This window comes from Seriola lalandi, unplaced genomic scaffold, assembly GCF_002814215.2.
Source record: "Seriola lalandi dorsalis isolate HSWRI2012SDOR001 ecotype SW California unplaced genomic scaffold, Sedor1 jcf7180002054277, whole genome shotgun sequence".
Classification (NCBI taxonomy): Eukaryota; Metazoa; Chordata; class Actinopteri; order Carangiformes; family Carangidae; genus Seriola; species Seriola lalandi.
The window spans coordinates 1,112,138-1,128,425 of NW_019524830.1; the positions used below are offsets into that span (position 1 = coordinate 1,112,138).

The following is a 16,288-nucleotide window of genomic DNA, read 5'->3' on the forward strand; positions in this document are numbered from 1 at the left end:
TTTCTTTTTTTTTTTTGCTGTATTTGTTGAATAGCAGTGTGTACTGTGGGTGAAAAACAATAATGTGAGGATATGGAGGGGAAAAACTGGCACAGAACAAAATCATACCAAGCAGTGTAGTTGCTGACACTGTAAATCTGCCTCAAAGCCACTTCATTATTCTGTTGTAAAACCTTTAATTTTCTATATTGGTTTTTAGGTTACTTCCTGGAGTTGCTGAACCGCTCTGCGATTAGCCTACAGGAGACTTTCACTGCAACTTGGGGTGCAGTATACTCCCAGAATTCGCAGGTCTTCTCTGAGCTGTACACGGATTTGAGGCACTACTATCGAGGCTCAAATGTCAACCTGGAGGAGGTGCTCAACGAATTCTGGGCCAAGCTGCTGGAGAAGCTCTTTTACCAGGCAAACAAGCAATATTCCATAGGTACGCCCAGCTTCTTTTTGTAGAACGCCAAATACCAACCATGAAGTAATTTGTGGGTTAATGTTGCATCACTAACACAGATTTATTGACTGAGAACTCCCTTTACAGCGGTGATATACACTGTGTACTTTACAAAAGTAAAATAAAGAGCACAAATTACGACTTGGCTTTGACACTGTCAGTGATAACATCTGATTTATTCTCTTTGCAGAGATAACCTCATACTTTATTAAAGTAAAATACTCTAAACTATAATCTTGAGATGTATGTGTTGAACATGTATCTTGATTGCAGGTGAGGACTATCTGGAGTGTGTGTCTAAGCAGATAGAGACGCTACGGCCCTTCGGAGACATACCCCGTGTAATGAAGATGGTGGTCACACGCACATTTGTGGCAGCACGTTCCTTCGTTCAGGGACTGGTGGTCACCGGGGAAGTGGTGCGCAAGGTGTCCCAGGTAAAAACCTCTCTCCAGTTTCCCATTTTCTTCCCTCTCAATTTTACACGGCTTCCTTCCATCTAATAACTGTGATTTGCCTCTTTGCCTTAAATTTATAGTCCCCTTTTCCTATTTCCCGCACCGGTTACTTTTATTGCTTTTGATAGAAGGGACTTACGGACTCACATAGCATTTAACTGGTGTCTAATCTGCCGAAAAGCTAATATTCTCTCCCACTACATGTTAATTGGTGTTATTGTGTTAAAGGTCTGTATTCATTTTTCTTTTGCGGTCACCAGTCCACCTCCTTGATGTGAACCTCTAAAAACACACACATATACACTGAGCTGTTTTTACTAGTCCGTGTGGATAGTATAAAGCAGTGGCAGATCAATGTTGGTGGAAACTAGAGGCTCCATAAAGTAAAGCCCACGGCTCTCAGGCAATCAGCCCCTGCAGCAACAGTTAATGTCAGCTTCACACTGAAAGAAAAGGCCATGGGGAGGGTTAATATCTCCCAAGAGAGATGGTCCCCTTTGTGTATAAGACAAGAGTAAGGTTAAGATCAGAGCAAGACTGAGAAATTATTTCAGCTTCTGAAAGGGAGGAGGTCAGTATTGATGCAGTAGTGAAAAACATCTTCCATCAGCCACTGGACGAGGAGCAGTGGCCCCATGAGAAATATACGCATCCTTTGACAAAACAGATGCTGCGCCAGAGATGAATAATAAAATAATTTCCTTGATGAAATATTACAAGGCCAGGCTGTGTGTGAGCATGAAAAGACCAAAAGCAAGAGAGGAAAAAATAAAATAAAATAAACAGAAAGATTGTGGCGCTACTACGTGACTCCAAGGCCACACATTTGGATGCATGTCAGAGAAAGAATCTGTATGATCCTTTTCCCTTTCACTCTGATGTATGTGTTCTGGCTAGCACTGTGGGTGGCACATACTGTGCTGTTTGCATCAGAGTGAGACAGCCTGGCCTAGCATATCTTTCTCTGCTACTCTTTGGCCCAGAAATAGGTGCAACATCTCACACCTACACAAAGGGACCTGAGGATGTGTCAGTGAAGTACCTGCACACAGCAAAGCCTATGCATATCCATAGCCACAGGGAGGTAAAATCGGGGATGACCATGAACACAGCTAGTCCAGCAAAGCAGTTAGTAGGTGAATAACAAGACACACAGCATGACAGTGGCAGTTAAAACTCCATGACCTGGAGCTATGGCACTAATGCAACTAGCCTAACATAGCCAGAGACATGACATTTACTGCTTAACTTAGACGCGAGCAAACAGGGGACGACGGATCGGAATTAGCATGGGCAGCACGCTATGTCGAAATTGCCATTCAGGATTTGTGACACATGGGCGTACCCCCTGGGCCAGTCAGAGTGGGTTAGGACTCCTGCATGAGCTCTGCCAGCAAGATGCTAAACTGATAAGCATCTCTGTTAGGCAAACATTCATGTACACACTGGAGTACGCGAGCGCACAAGTGCCTCAAGGTGTAGAAACACACACACAGTTCCACACACACACGTCGTCATAACATCATTACCCTCCAACGGTGATGAACATTTCCCCAGTGTGGCTACTTCTTAATACACATTTCCCGCCTGATGTCGTTGTGTTTGTGCTGAGGGATAGTGAGCGATGAGTTCATTAAACTAGGCTGGCTGGGGAAAATGTGTAAATAATTAGCGCAGCTTTTACAAAATTACAAAATGTCATCCCAGCGCTAATGCCAGGGCACTGGAGCCACTGCCACTCTGAATTAGGTCATGGACTGCATTCTGCCCTATTTACAAACACTCATCAAAAGTCTTAAGTGGGAAGGCAAGAGAACACCGCAATTCAAGAACAGTCACTATGGACACACTTGGTCAATCTCTGCAAAAGGGAATTTCCAAGCTCGGTCCATTGAACTGTACTGCCTTTCTTTCTTTGAATCATCCATGTCAAAGCTGGTTTGATACAATTTGAGTAAACAAAGTACAGGCTTCAACCAACTGTTCAATTTCATATGCAATTTCGAATTCATAATTTGTGTGTCAGACTGTGTCGCTGTCTTCGCCTGCACACAATCAGCCTTGTGCTGTACTTGCGCAGATCAGAACGGCCTTGTGCTGGGAACAAATGAGACGGTGAAAAAAAAAGAGAGAGGAAGATAATAAAAAGACTGTGACGAACTCCAGCATCCTCTCTTATCCCCCTCTTACTGGTCTCTCTATCCTTCATTCTCCTTCCTCTCTCAGTAAATTGTACTCCATCATGTCTGTTGATATTTCCCAGAGCTGTGCCCTGTGCTGGCCTTTGTCTCCTTTTTAGTGTGAATAGCTTCGTACACTAATTTGGATCTTAGCTTTCCCCTCCTTTCCTCTGTAATTTTATCTTCGATTGATTGGGCCCTAATGAGACAACCTCTCCTATTTATAGCTATCTATTGCCACTTAAAGGGGCCCTGTGACTGAAGATGTTTACTTCACACTGCTCCGGGAGCTATTACACTGCTCGAGTGCAAAGCAGGGGAGAATAAGACGCAGTTCTCCCTGCATATGTGTGTGCTCCAAATGTCTTCTGCGGAAGTCTGTGTTTGCTGCCAACTTAGAATAAGCATAACATGAATCCCTGCTATGTATTAGTTTGATTAGCTATGAAAAATAGGAGATGTAGTGAAACGTGATGAAATAGTATCCTGAAAGGAGGCTGGGAATAGAGCAAAGCAGAGCAGAGGGAGACCGAGATGCGTGGAAAACTGAATAATTATTTGAGAGGGAAGGAGATCTCAGAAGTGAGATGCAGTCTTTCTTTCTGGTACAGTATTTATTCCTCCCTTGCTTCGCTCCAAGCTGCACCAGTTGCTGTGTCCTTAACTTTTTTCCGGACTGTTTTATTCCCTCGGGTGGAGGAGTGGAGGAAGTAGGCCACGCGCCACATAGCTCACTCTGGAGGCAAGGAGTCTGGATGAGCTCGCTCTATAACACAAGGGGGAGAGGTTGCTCATATATCCTTACTAATTACATAGGAAAGACAAGCAGCGAGAGAGAGAGAGAGAGAGAGAGAGTCAAGCTTGATCGCAGGCAATATAAAAGGAACTGACAGGTATGGGAAGCATATTGTGTAGGTGAAATGAGGACAAGTGAGGGTATAGGTGTTTAAAATGTAACACAGTCATGTCAAAGAGCCACATGTGTAAACATCAAAGAGAGAAATTCAAGCCTAAAACTTTCTCTTGATATCTCCTGATAGGCCTGTACAGAGATGATTTGAAGTAGGTCAGAGTGAGTGTAGTGTGTGTGAGTGTGTGAAAGTGTGAAGATGCATTCTGTCTTTATTAGTGCTGATATGTTGATCTATTTAGAGTTGATCGAAATAAAACTTGTGATCAAGGATTTTGATGAGCGATTAAACATTGAAAGGTAAAAAGTGAGGAGTAGCAGTTTTTTTCTGTTGTATGTATCCGTACATGAATTGTCTCGTGGTTTCGGACTATTGGGTGGACAAAACAAGCAATTTAAAGATATCTCCTTGTACTCTGGGAGGATATGGTGATGGGCATTTTTTCACTATGTTTTTAACACTTTAATTGTAAGATTTAATCGCATTTTTTTCATAAATTGAAAAATAATAATAATAAAAAAACAAAACAAATTGATCCATAATGAAATCAATCCTTAGTTGCAGTCCAGAGACTATGAGTCTTTTTACTGGTTCTAATTTGACAGCCCCTCCTTCACAGTGCCTGGTGCACCACAGCTCCAAGGTTACTGAGGAAATTGTTAACATCAACCAGCACCACAGAGCAGTTACACACTGTGTCATGTCTGTTGGGCCTGGCCTGGGATTCCCAGTATTAATACTGTATGGATGATGTAACAGGAACTAGATTAATGACTGTCTCTCCTTAATAAGTATTTCATTTTTTCACTCCCCTGCCAACACCCCTTGGTGGATCTCTAAGGTTTTTTTTTTTTTAAACATCCCACCATCTCTCTCATTTTCAGGCATTCTCTCCACTCATCTCTGCACACTCCCCTCCCTCACTCCTCTCTCTCTCACCAAAAAAGCATTCGTCTGACTCATCCCTAGCTAATGAGTGGTGGGGTAAGCATGGGAGGAGGGGAGAAAAGGAGGGCAAGATCTGACTCATGTCTCATAAGACTTGAGATTAAGCCTGGGAATGTGGTTATTGCTGTTCTGTGTCACTTATTTCACTTCATGCTGTCCTCCTTGTGCAACTGGCAATAATTACCAAATTCGATTGATCTCTCTTATACATCAGAGATAGATTTACTAATTTAGGCTCATTATGTATTTTTTTTAATGTGGTTTAGGATTTAGTTTAAAGTTGAAACAGTGTCAAAACTACTTTTACTAAACTACTTTTGCCTTATGTAGATCAAATATAATTAGATTAAATTTTAATGATCCTTGTGGGGATATTGAGTTGATGCTATATAACCATAAATAATCATTGAATACAGTTAAGAAAAAAAGAGACTAGAAAACAATATTTTCAACATTAGAGAACTGATGACAGAAAGTACATAAAGTGTGAGAGACAAAAGACACAAAAGAAACTATGAAAAGAACTATACACTGCACACAGAATTACACCATGAAAGAAAAGTGTTACAGAGGAGCTACCTTTGTTGATGCAGATTACATTCATCAGGGGACAAGGCCATAGTCCACTGTCCTGAGAATTCAATGTCTGCCTGAAGATGATCTTTCTTCATTGAGACCGGAAGCTGTCCTAAACGCATGACAGGACTGTAGAATGTTGTTTTCCCACCTGATCCCTATTGTTGCCCCATTTCCAGTGTATATTTGTTAAAACCTGGTTTTAACTGTGACTTTGCTGTTGGAAGAACAGTTTCCAGGAAAAGCATCAGGCTGGCCCAGATGTCAGCTTAGAGGAGCTTTGTATGCGTAGCTGGGCTCGTTCCATCGCTCTCTCTCTCTCTCTCTCTCTCTCTCTCTCTCTCTCTCTCTCTCTCTCTCTCTCTCTCTCTCTCTCGCGCGCGTGCGCTCCCTCCCTCTCTCTCACACACACACACACTTCCTGAGGTTTTGCATGCATAGCTGTACTCTCTTGTGAACAGAGCTTACTGGTATTAACCCAGTTTCACTTTTCACGCACGAAGGCCCTTTCCAGAGGGAGCAGCGTTGTGGGATAGAGAGGGAAATGGAGGAGGCAGGAAGGATGGAGTGAAGGACTGAGAATACTTGTATGAATGTCAGGGCCTTTTCATCGCATGTGAAACAAAAAGCGAATTCTCCCAAAGTGGTTTCCAAGGAAACTGTGCTGAATGAAAGTCTGGTGCAAACTAAAAAAAAAGGTCACCATGGGAGGTGACCTCCCACAGTTCTGCGACTGTCATTGTCTGGCTAAAGAAATTTACATCTTTACATCTTAATAAATCTGAGCACTTTTGTTTAACATATATTTAATTCTCCTGTACAGTAATAGCAGGGCTTTTCACAGTTTATACAGTCAAATGTACAGTCTTATCAACAGCTGCTATCAGTTTTTTCTTTTGGACTCTTAGATCATATATGCTTGACTAAACAGTAATTTTTCATCCAGGTGGTGTATGCTTATTTTTGTCTGTGCCCTACCCCAGGTGCAGCTGAGCCAGGAGTGTATGCGAGCCATGATGAGGATGACTTACTGTCCCCACTGCCGGGGCATGGCCTCCGCCAGACCTTGTGCCAACTACTGCAGCAATGTCATGAAGGGTTGTCTGGCCAACCAAGCTGACCTCAACACCGAGTGGAGGCATTTGGCGGGTGGGTAGCACATCACACAAACATTCACACATGAATCCAATTCAGCCTCATGTCTGCTCAGAGGTTCACCCGACACATGGTGTTACTTTGTGCTGTGAATACAGCTGAACCAACTTCATGCATATGAAACGTTCTTCATGGTAACTGTACCTCCTGTCTTTGTAGAGACAATGATGCAGGTGGCTGATCGCTTTGATGACCCATCTGGTGTGGATAGCGTGGTCCTCTCCCTTCCCAATCGCATATCAGAAGCCATGTTGACCATGAGCGATAATTTACAGACCATCAACAGCAAGGTCAGAACACACAGTGGTGCATACATACTTACAGATATACACAGCTGAAGTATACAAACTCGTTTTACTGCACAGAATACAATGAAGAGCTCATAAAAAATACATCAAATGATATAGTGAGCTAAACCACAATGTGTCGGCGCCATCACAGACACTGAATATCCCTGATATTCAATCAAATCCCAATCAAATCACATATTTCCTTGATTATTAAAGCAGTTCACTCTGTGCCTGAATTTTAATCATTGACCAATGGAGGAGGACCCTCCATCGGTGAGGAACAGAATGCATGTCATTTTAAATAAGGGGATTGTTACAAATTAGGTCGTATTAGTGTTTTTCTTGTCATGGCTTCACGACTACCCAATGTAGACAATGGTTTCATTATATTAGGTCAAAAGCTAAACAGATGTTATCTGCAAACTAAAGAAGGGGTGACTGGCTACAGGTAAGAACATCTGTCAGCCAGTCCATGGCTATAGGTCCTAATGACATTTCACATCTCTAGTTAGACTTAAATCTATGTGTATCTTTTTCTTGAGGGAAGTCAATGAAAGCCAAATTGACAAACTTATATCCATAAAATGGTTGGCACTATACAGTAGCTTCAGAAAGTATTCAGACCCCTTCACTTTTGGTACACTTTGTTGTATTGAAGATGTAATTGATATAAATGGATAAAATTGCAATTTTTAATCATTAATCTACACAATGACAAAGTGAAAACATGTTTGCGAATTTATTGAAAATCCCACTGTCTGCTGTGAACGGGTACATGCTCTTTGCTTTAATCTTCCTTGGGATGTGAGAAGAACTTCATCCAACTGTGGCAAACTGAATTCATTAGACATAGTTTAAACCTCTGCAATAGATCAGGGCAAGGGTATACAACAGTGGTTTGGAGTGTGTGTGGGGCTCAGAAAAACTTAATGTGATCAGGATTTAGCAATGTTGACAGTTATAGGATTATTTGTAGACAAACGTCAAGTTGATGTATTTAAAGCACACCCACACAGTCCTGATGAAGCAGATTAGCTGGTTGTTGCTTATTTAGTTATGAATATTTAATGTTAAGGAGAAATACTAAAAATTTGGATTGCTGGGGCTTTAAAATATTTATATCATTCGATAAACTTTTAAGAATAGAAGGAAAGAAGTAAAAAAAATCTGTACTGTCTCAGGAAATGCCACTGTGCTACCTAATATAATATAATACACAATCATTTATCTCGGTTCTGACTCAAACAACATGCGGGCTTGACCCTGGGTCTCTGCTCAACATGCTACCTCATTGCCCCTACTTGTTCTTACAATTAACACCTATCCTGCAACTAAATTAATGCTGTTACAAAGCCCCACATACCTGATTTCAACTGAGGGATGTGAGTCATGCCAGAGTCTGTGGGCCAAGCATTTACTTCACTGCTTAATGGTGTTTTAGCATCAGTTTTATATGATCCTTAAAAGGCACTGGCAGCCATGAAAATCTGACTGAGTAGTTTGGTGAAGGTGGAAAACTGTGTAGATGGTGAGAGAAAAGACAAAGCTTCTTCTGTGCTGGTTTGCTGTTAAAGGAGCCTGGCGGCCTGAGGTGAGCCATAGTCTGGCGGGCCGCCTCTGACCTGGTTCAGTATGGTAATCACACACAGCTTCAGCTTGTGATCTTCATCTCTAGGGGAAAGTGCTGTGTTGATCCCTCAGAAGTCAATTGATGCTCATAGTGTAGTATTATGGTAGACAAAGTGTGGGGACAGATTATCCTTTATTTACATAATCTGCTGACATCAAAAGCCATATGTTGAGTTATGTACTTTCCCTCATAAAAACAAAGACCTACCAGATACACACAATAGAATCTGCAGTAGGTATGTGTAAATATAACTGTAGCAGAGTCAATGCCACGTTTTTCATGTTCATTATTCAATCTGCTGCGAACCACACAACACCAACATGTTATTCTGACAGACATGACTGAAAGCTTAAAACGGGATCATTGTATTCTTATATGTGAAGGTTCAAAGGCTTGAGGCTCCTCTAAGCAGATCAGATTGGATGACAGATTGACTGCAGTCTCTCTGTATTCCCAGGGCTCCATTTATAAATGTAAGCCCCATAGGGACAAGAAGTACTCTCTGAGCTGTGAATCATTCTGCTTGAATGATTCTGTGGTTGACTCATGGGGTCATTCAAATAACCAGCACCACTTGTGACTGTCGGTTTTCATAGGTAAGACATTTGTGTGTTCTAATATGCTCAAAGATTCTTTGTGTACCTATAGATAGATAGCTGGTCTAACAAACACCAAATGTTTTGCTGATGCGGTTTGATTATGAGATTATAGGATTCTATTCAGAGAGGTGGTTCAGCATCATCAGATTTCATTCTTGTCAACACCAACACCAATAAAGATTCAGAGTATGACCTACATATGGGAGGAAAGTAAAGTTTATAGAGCCTGTGTGAAGCCTTACAGTTCGAGTTACTTGTACTAGAAGCACTTGGATCTGGTTTCTCATTTAACCCTTCTGTTAACCTTCTCAAGTACAGGTAGGTGACATCTTAAAGGAAAATGTGAATACATGAGTAGATAAATGTAATGACTACAGATGCTTCCATACAGGGCAGGACTGGGTCACGAAAAGGTTTGATCAGAATGATGTGAATCATGTGCTGTGGCCTTCACAGTCACCAGATCTCAACCCAACTGATTGCCTGCAGTTGACTTTGGATTGACTGTCACGAGGGAATATATTTTGGAAGAATGGTGTTCGTCATGTCAAGGGTCACTGGAGCTGCAGCCGCCCTGGACGCTTGTAGTGGCCCAACAAATCACTAATACACTTTACGTTGGTTTTTTTCCTTAGATTTGTCACCCATCTGCATCTTCTCTCTCCATTTCTGTTTTGTCTTTTCTTCACCTTCTCCTGCACCAGTTGTTCCAGGCATGTGGCAACATCAGAGAGGGAGGAACCAGCAGCACAGGAGTTGATGACTCCATGAAAAGAGGGAGGGTTACAGTGGAGGACAGACTGGAAGCCAGCTCCAACAAAATGAACAAAATGGTAAGTATTTATTCAACCGAATCTGTGTTCTTGTTATTGCATGCTGACAGCCTAATCTGATCCATTCATAGTGATGGTCTATGACGTAGGAACCATTGCTCAACCTGGTTCACTTAAACCCCTTTTTGCTGTTCATTTCACCTTTACACTATGGGGTGATTAGATGAGAATGAATGCGTGCAAGGATGAATGACTCCGATGACTAAGCATTGCAGTTGGTTATCGGGGAAGCGGGATTTTTTTGCTCATTATGCTCATCATTATGCTGTGATTTTAGGCAAAGCATAAAAGCTCACAAATCTGCTCAACTCCCACCTCAGGTGTCTGATGTAACTGTGAGACTGAGGGACTTGCAGTCATACTGGGTTTCTCTTCCGAGTATGCTCTGCAGTGACAGAGTGGCCACCGGAACGGGGGCCGAGGATAAGTGTTGGAACGGCATGAACCGTGCCAGGTAGGACATTTAAACCTATGAATACATGTATTTTCAAAAAACAAATCAAAGTAGAAAATGGACATTCCATCTTCCAAAATGATGGTGTTGAATTCATAGTATAATTTCCCACTGCCATCTGGCTAGAAATCACCTCAGCCAAAGGAAATGGACTAATCTATCTATCTATTTATCTATCTATCTATCTATCTATCTATCTATCTATCTATCTAATGGGAACTGTGGGTTGTTGCTGAAGTGATCCCTATTTTTTACAAACTGTTCAGCAGTCCCAGCCATCAAATATCAACACCATATACCCCCCACAATGGATACATGGTGTCGATACATGTAATGAATCTTCATATCAAAGCAAGATTCAGTAAGTTTTGAAATAAGAAATCATAAGCAGTAAAACGTTTCCATGTTCAATTCAAAACACTCAGTGATTCTGCTGTTTCAGCCTTATTTGTTTTGGTATGACCAGTAGTGTATGATGTCTAATGTTAGCTAATGTAAGCAAACTTTTGATATTATTGTGGTCATTTTGCTGACTTCGCAACTCCTCTTTTCCCATCATAGTTACATTTCAGTGTTTCTTTTTTTCATAAAACATAAAACAAGAAGTAAGCATACTGTATCTCATGACATGTTAGTTGTTTCCTGCTTGTGGTCCTGTTTCATTTACTCTCAGTCTGATCCTCTTCTTCTTCTTTTTTTTTTTTAATGTTGGGTGGAAACAGCATTTTACAGTAGATGCATTACCATCACTTTCAGTCTGGTCACCAAATAATGATGTCTTTAAAACCAACTGACAGAATCCTGGGAAATGTAGGAAATGCAAAGTGCCATTATCCTATCACAACTGTTCAGCAAAAAGTTCACAGTAACACAGTAGTGTTAAACAAGTGTTCATGTGTGCCAGGTACCTTCCTGAGGTGATGGGTGATGGCCTGGCCAGTCAGATCAACAACCCTGAAGTGGAAATCGACATCACCAAGCCGGACATGACAATACGCCAACAGATAATGCAGCTGAAGATCATGACGCACCGCCTGAAGAATGCTCTCAATGGCCAGGACGTGGACTTCCAGGACACCAGTGTGTACTTTTACCATGACAGCCCACAAGTTTCTAAAAAATATTCACAAGAAATCAGATGACTCACTGATGATTCAAAGCTTTTAACAAGTTCTAGATTAAGGGGAATAAACAACTTTGTTTTTGAGGAGGCAGAACACTTATATCTTATACAAACACTCACAAAAAGCAAAGGTAGTACATTTGAAATAAAGACGAAGGTATAAAAAATGCTTTGCATGAATCAAAGTGCTTTTTTGTCCTATTTTGTAACAGTACAAGTAACACAAAATTTCCTTTTTCTGGGACTTGCACCTTGGCAGTCAACCTCATATGTCATGCTAGTAGTTAAGCAAATAATGTATGAGGATGGTACATTTAATATATTAATTATATGAATACACAGGCCACACTGTTTCTAAATGTGTGTATGTACATACCATTAAGCTCATGTCCTGACTCTCTGTCTGTAGGTGATGATGTCAGCGGTTCGGGAAGTGGCATGTGCACCGAAGAAATGTGTTCACGGGACCCACGCCTTGTCAACCCCGTCACTGAACGACCAATAATACGCTACCCTTTCCCTCCTGAAAACAAGAAGGTGAAAGCCTCGGCCAACCAGAACCTCCCCTGCATCACCATTTACCTGCTTTCACTGCTCATCTTGCTGCTCCGGCGATAATTGAGGGGGAATCTACCAACCGGGACTGAGTTTGGGACACGGGGTTGGGGAGAGTCTGAAATGGGAGGGAGGAGAAGTTTGGGGGTTAGTTACTTTGCCAAAACTAAATAAGTATAAGGAAACAACAACAAAAAAAATCACTTGGACGGACTTTGTTATGGTTTTGGATTAGAACAAAATGGAATGACGACTATTCATAAATGTTTTGGTTCTGCTCTGGTCTTTTATTTCCTGCTATATTATGACACCATTAGAGCTGGTCTTTTCGCATCTTCTAATGTTTTGTTTCTGGTGTTTTGGTTCTCTGAGATTCTATCTGTACCTAAGACATGTGTAAGACTATATTGCTAACAGTATGTTGGTGTTGACACCACAGGGAGAGGGAGAATGGGGCTTTGCAGTGGTACTCGGATAGACATATTTTATTCCACTCCTTTGAAACGGCACATGTTTTCAGTAGAATTTATTTATTTATTAATAACTCACAATAGAATCCAATATTTATAGGAAAAGAACACAAACTTCAACGAAATATAACATTCATGACTTTTACAGGAGGATAATCTGGACATCACGACTCACCAGACCTCTTAATGCATCAAGCCTCACAATATCATTAAACGTACACACACTTTCTCCCAACGTGGGTGAGAGCACTCCGCGTCAGCACTTTTTCCCATTTAAGCTGTAATAACAGCCGTGATCACATTCACACTGACATGATCGTCTAATGTAGGAGTAACATGACCCACCATCCACCACTCCATCCATCCACTCATCCCTACATTCCCTCTGCCATCCCCACCCCTCCCCGCCGGGGCAGATCTCCCTCTCTCTCTCCAAACCCTGCTGGCAGTGTAGGATCAACTCGAGAGTCTGGTGTAAGCAAAACACATGCTAGGCCGGGCCAGGTCTCAGATGACAGCAGCTTCCCACTATAGAGCACTGTATGTGGAATGGTGACGGCGGGGGCGGGGGGGTGTCGGTTTAAGATCGCCCTCACAGCAAAGGATTGACAGTTCATGATTTTGGAAGCGTGTAGCAGAGCAGAAATTTACACAGAAGCAGAAACACTGCTGTCATGTAGCGCTTTTTTTTTTTTTTTTTTTTTTTTTTTTTTGCAGTATTCCTTTTATGTGCACAGCAGAGCAAAAATATATAACATGCATAATTTTGTGTGCTCCCTGCAAAGGCCCAGTGTTCCTGTGATTAGCATCATAATTGCAACCAGCAATGTCATATGTATTTGTCTAATTGCAGCAATGATTCATATCACAGTCAAACCCACACTGTGCACCGTGTTTGAATTGTTCTACTATTTCGATGGCAGACACAGCAGTGTACATATTTCTGATTGCTTCTTTGTTGTTTTCTAGAGGAAATAGCCAATTAGGTATCACAATTTTATAATGGCCAGATCATTGTATGCTTTAACTCTTAATTCCTTCATCATCTGTCATAGTGTATTCATATCTACCTTCCATTTTTCTGCAACTTTTCTATATCAGTGCCTCTTTCTTCCCACCCCCGACTCCCTCTACCCGTCTCCCCGCTCATCAATTATTATGACCTTTAAAGCGTTCCTCATGCTTCTACATGATGGCAAGGCAATATGACAATGACACAGTGGTTCATTACGTGTCAACGTTAGTGGGAATGTTGTGGAAACACAGTGTGAGGCTTTTTCCTGATGAGAAGCTCGCTGGGGAGGAAACATGTACCACATTTAATTCAAAGAAATGTCAAAGCTCTCGTTTAAGAACGCTGTGTGCAGGATGATGGGACAGTGCTTGCATGTGTGTACATGTTTTTGTGTTTGCGTGTGAATGTGTGTACTTGTCTTTTGATTGATTGAGCAAAAGAGGGGACGGACTATAGAGCCTTTATAAATCTTGTCTGGATGCCACAGAAATGAAATGTATTAAAAAAATGTATTGGACTAACATTATATGCTAGAGTGCTATTCAACTGACAGCAATGGGAGATTAATATAGCTCATTTTTCCAAACTGGTATTTTCAACCTACTACTGTAATAACTCACAATCCCTATTGATGGTATCTCTACTTGTCAGTATTGTATGTGACAGAGAAATGAATATGGAGGACACAAATGGACATCATTGCTTCAGTTGTACACTGGGACAATCCACTATAATTCATTTTGTGAAAAAAAAAATCTATATGCACCTGACGGTTGGTAATACTGCAGATCCAATTAAGTAGTTTGAGGCTCTGTCAAAGTTTGAGAAGCACATCTGTTAGATACTTGGTTAATTACCGCTCTGGAAACGGGTGAGGTGGTTGTCATGCGTGTTACTTGACAGGTTATTTTGATGGTATTTTCAGTTTTTGACATGCTTTATTAATGACTGCTTTGTTGCTCTGTGTGTATGCGCGTTTATGTGCGGGTGTGTGTCTATCTCTTAGTCCCTGGTTATGAAATCTGCCTGTGACTGCCTTTGACACTTTGTATAAGGTTGGGGTCAATTCTGAGATTTAAAAAGACAGATATAGTGATATTAGACGTTCAAGTGGGGAAAAAATACACATATTAAACAAAGAACAATTAGCAAGGGCACCGCATGGGTCCTCTTTTTGTGACCCTTTAGAAAAATCTCAATATGAATGTGAAAGTACACAACATGCCCTGTAAAGAATGAGAAATGACTCCAACTGTGATGGTGACATTCCAATTCAAAGACGACTTGCGACTTTAGACTCAGAACTTGAGTTATATTGACTGCCTCACAATGTCATGGGCTGAAATTTGCACAAACCCTCCCTCCCCCCTCCCATCCCTACCACCATCCCACCCCACCCCTCCTCTCTCCTCCTTCACCTTTTGATCCCATTAATTTGTTGCTCAAGTCCTCCCTCCCTTTTATAAAAACCTGCACTTTTATGAGGCCAATAAATGGCATTGTCTGCACAAAGACATCACAAGATGGTCAATCGATGCGTGAGTCAACACCTTCCAGGAACGACTATTGATTGGGGTTGTGTGTATGCAGATAGATATGGCCCAGCAAGACGTCTCTTCTTCAACTACGGTGAAACAGTGTAAACTCAAAGCCCCTGAGTGCGAGAGGAAGCAGGAGAAAGGTCTGTCCAGAACGCTGACAATCCTGCCCTCATTCATTACTTTAGGTGGCAAAAAAAAATAATGCAAAGCTGATTATCCAACCATTTAAAAACTGCTTTATTCTACACTGTGTTGAGTATGGGAGGCATTTCTGTATGGTGCCAATTTATGAGGAAAAAAAAAAAAAAAGTACTTTTCATTTTCTTGTTTTTATTTACTTCGGTTTTGTTGTTACCAGAAATCTATGGAGAGTTTGTGCTTATGGTGAAGATAGATGCCAGAAAGAGGTCGAAAAATACAAATGTCTCATTTGCTGTTGTATCTGAAATCTTGTGTCAATTATATACATTGTAAGATTTTCAACATGCCTGTGCCCTGTTTCTTTACCTGTGTGTGTGTCTGTGTGTGTGTGTGTGTGTGTTTGTTTGTTTGTTTGTTTGTTTGACAGAGAAAATAGGACAAACAGTTGTTGGTTTATACTTCCATCAGGCAGATTTTAAAAAGGTTTTAAATTATATTCACAAACCACTTAGCTCACACAAACAACACTCAGAACCATTATATCTAGGTTTCTAAGGAAAAGGAAGTGTATGCTCTTCTTCAAAATTGTGCATACCATCTGTCCGAGTTGTTTCTCGGAGCGCAGCGTGGGGCACACTGCCACCTAAAAAGGGCCAATGTGCTTCAGTGATGATGTCAGAGGTGACAGCTGCTGTCTGGTGTTGCCACACAGGAAAAACTGCCACATGTTCAGAGCACACTAAGTGCTTTGTCTTGTTTCTGTGTGTAGACAATGAAATGATCATCTCCCTCAGGATGGTTTTAACAAGGTGTACTTGACCATGATCCTATGGGAGGCTTGAAATGCCACGCTTCATGTACAGCGCTGTTTTATACTAAGTGTTGCAAATATGTGTATAGAGGCAAAGAACTTTGTGGATTCTAGTATAGCAGTGGCAGCAATTTTTCCACCTCTCTCACC

The 16,288-nt window shown here is 41.4% G+C and overlaps 1 protein-coding gene across 1 annotated transcript in view; it reads left to right on the forward strand.

Annotated features, from left to right (window-relative positions):
- Positions 1-15,669, forward strand: part of gpc1b (glypican 1b) — a 64,670-nt gene extending 49,001 nt beyond the window's left edge. The window contains exons 4-11 of the mRNA XM_023405400.2: positions 200-427; positions 722-885; positions 6,505-6,670; positions 6,836-6,966; positions 9,900-10,028; positions 10,349-10,482; positions 11,387-11,562; positions 12,015-15,669. Of these exons, the coding sequence (XP_023261168.1) occupies positions 200-427; positions 722-885; positions 6,505-6,670; positions 6,836-6,966; positions 9,900-10,028; positions 10,349-10,482; positions 11,387-11,562; positions 12,015-12,223 (1,337 nt within the window). The 3' untranslated portion in view covers positions 12,224-15,669. The remainder of the gene's footprint in view (positions 1-199; positions 428-721; positions 886-6,504; positions 6,671-6,835; positions 6,967-9,899; positions 10,029-10,348; positions 10,483-11,386; positions 11,563-12,014) is intronic.
- The last annotated feature ends 619 nt before the right edge of the window (positions 15,670-16,288 follow it).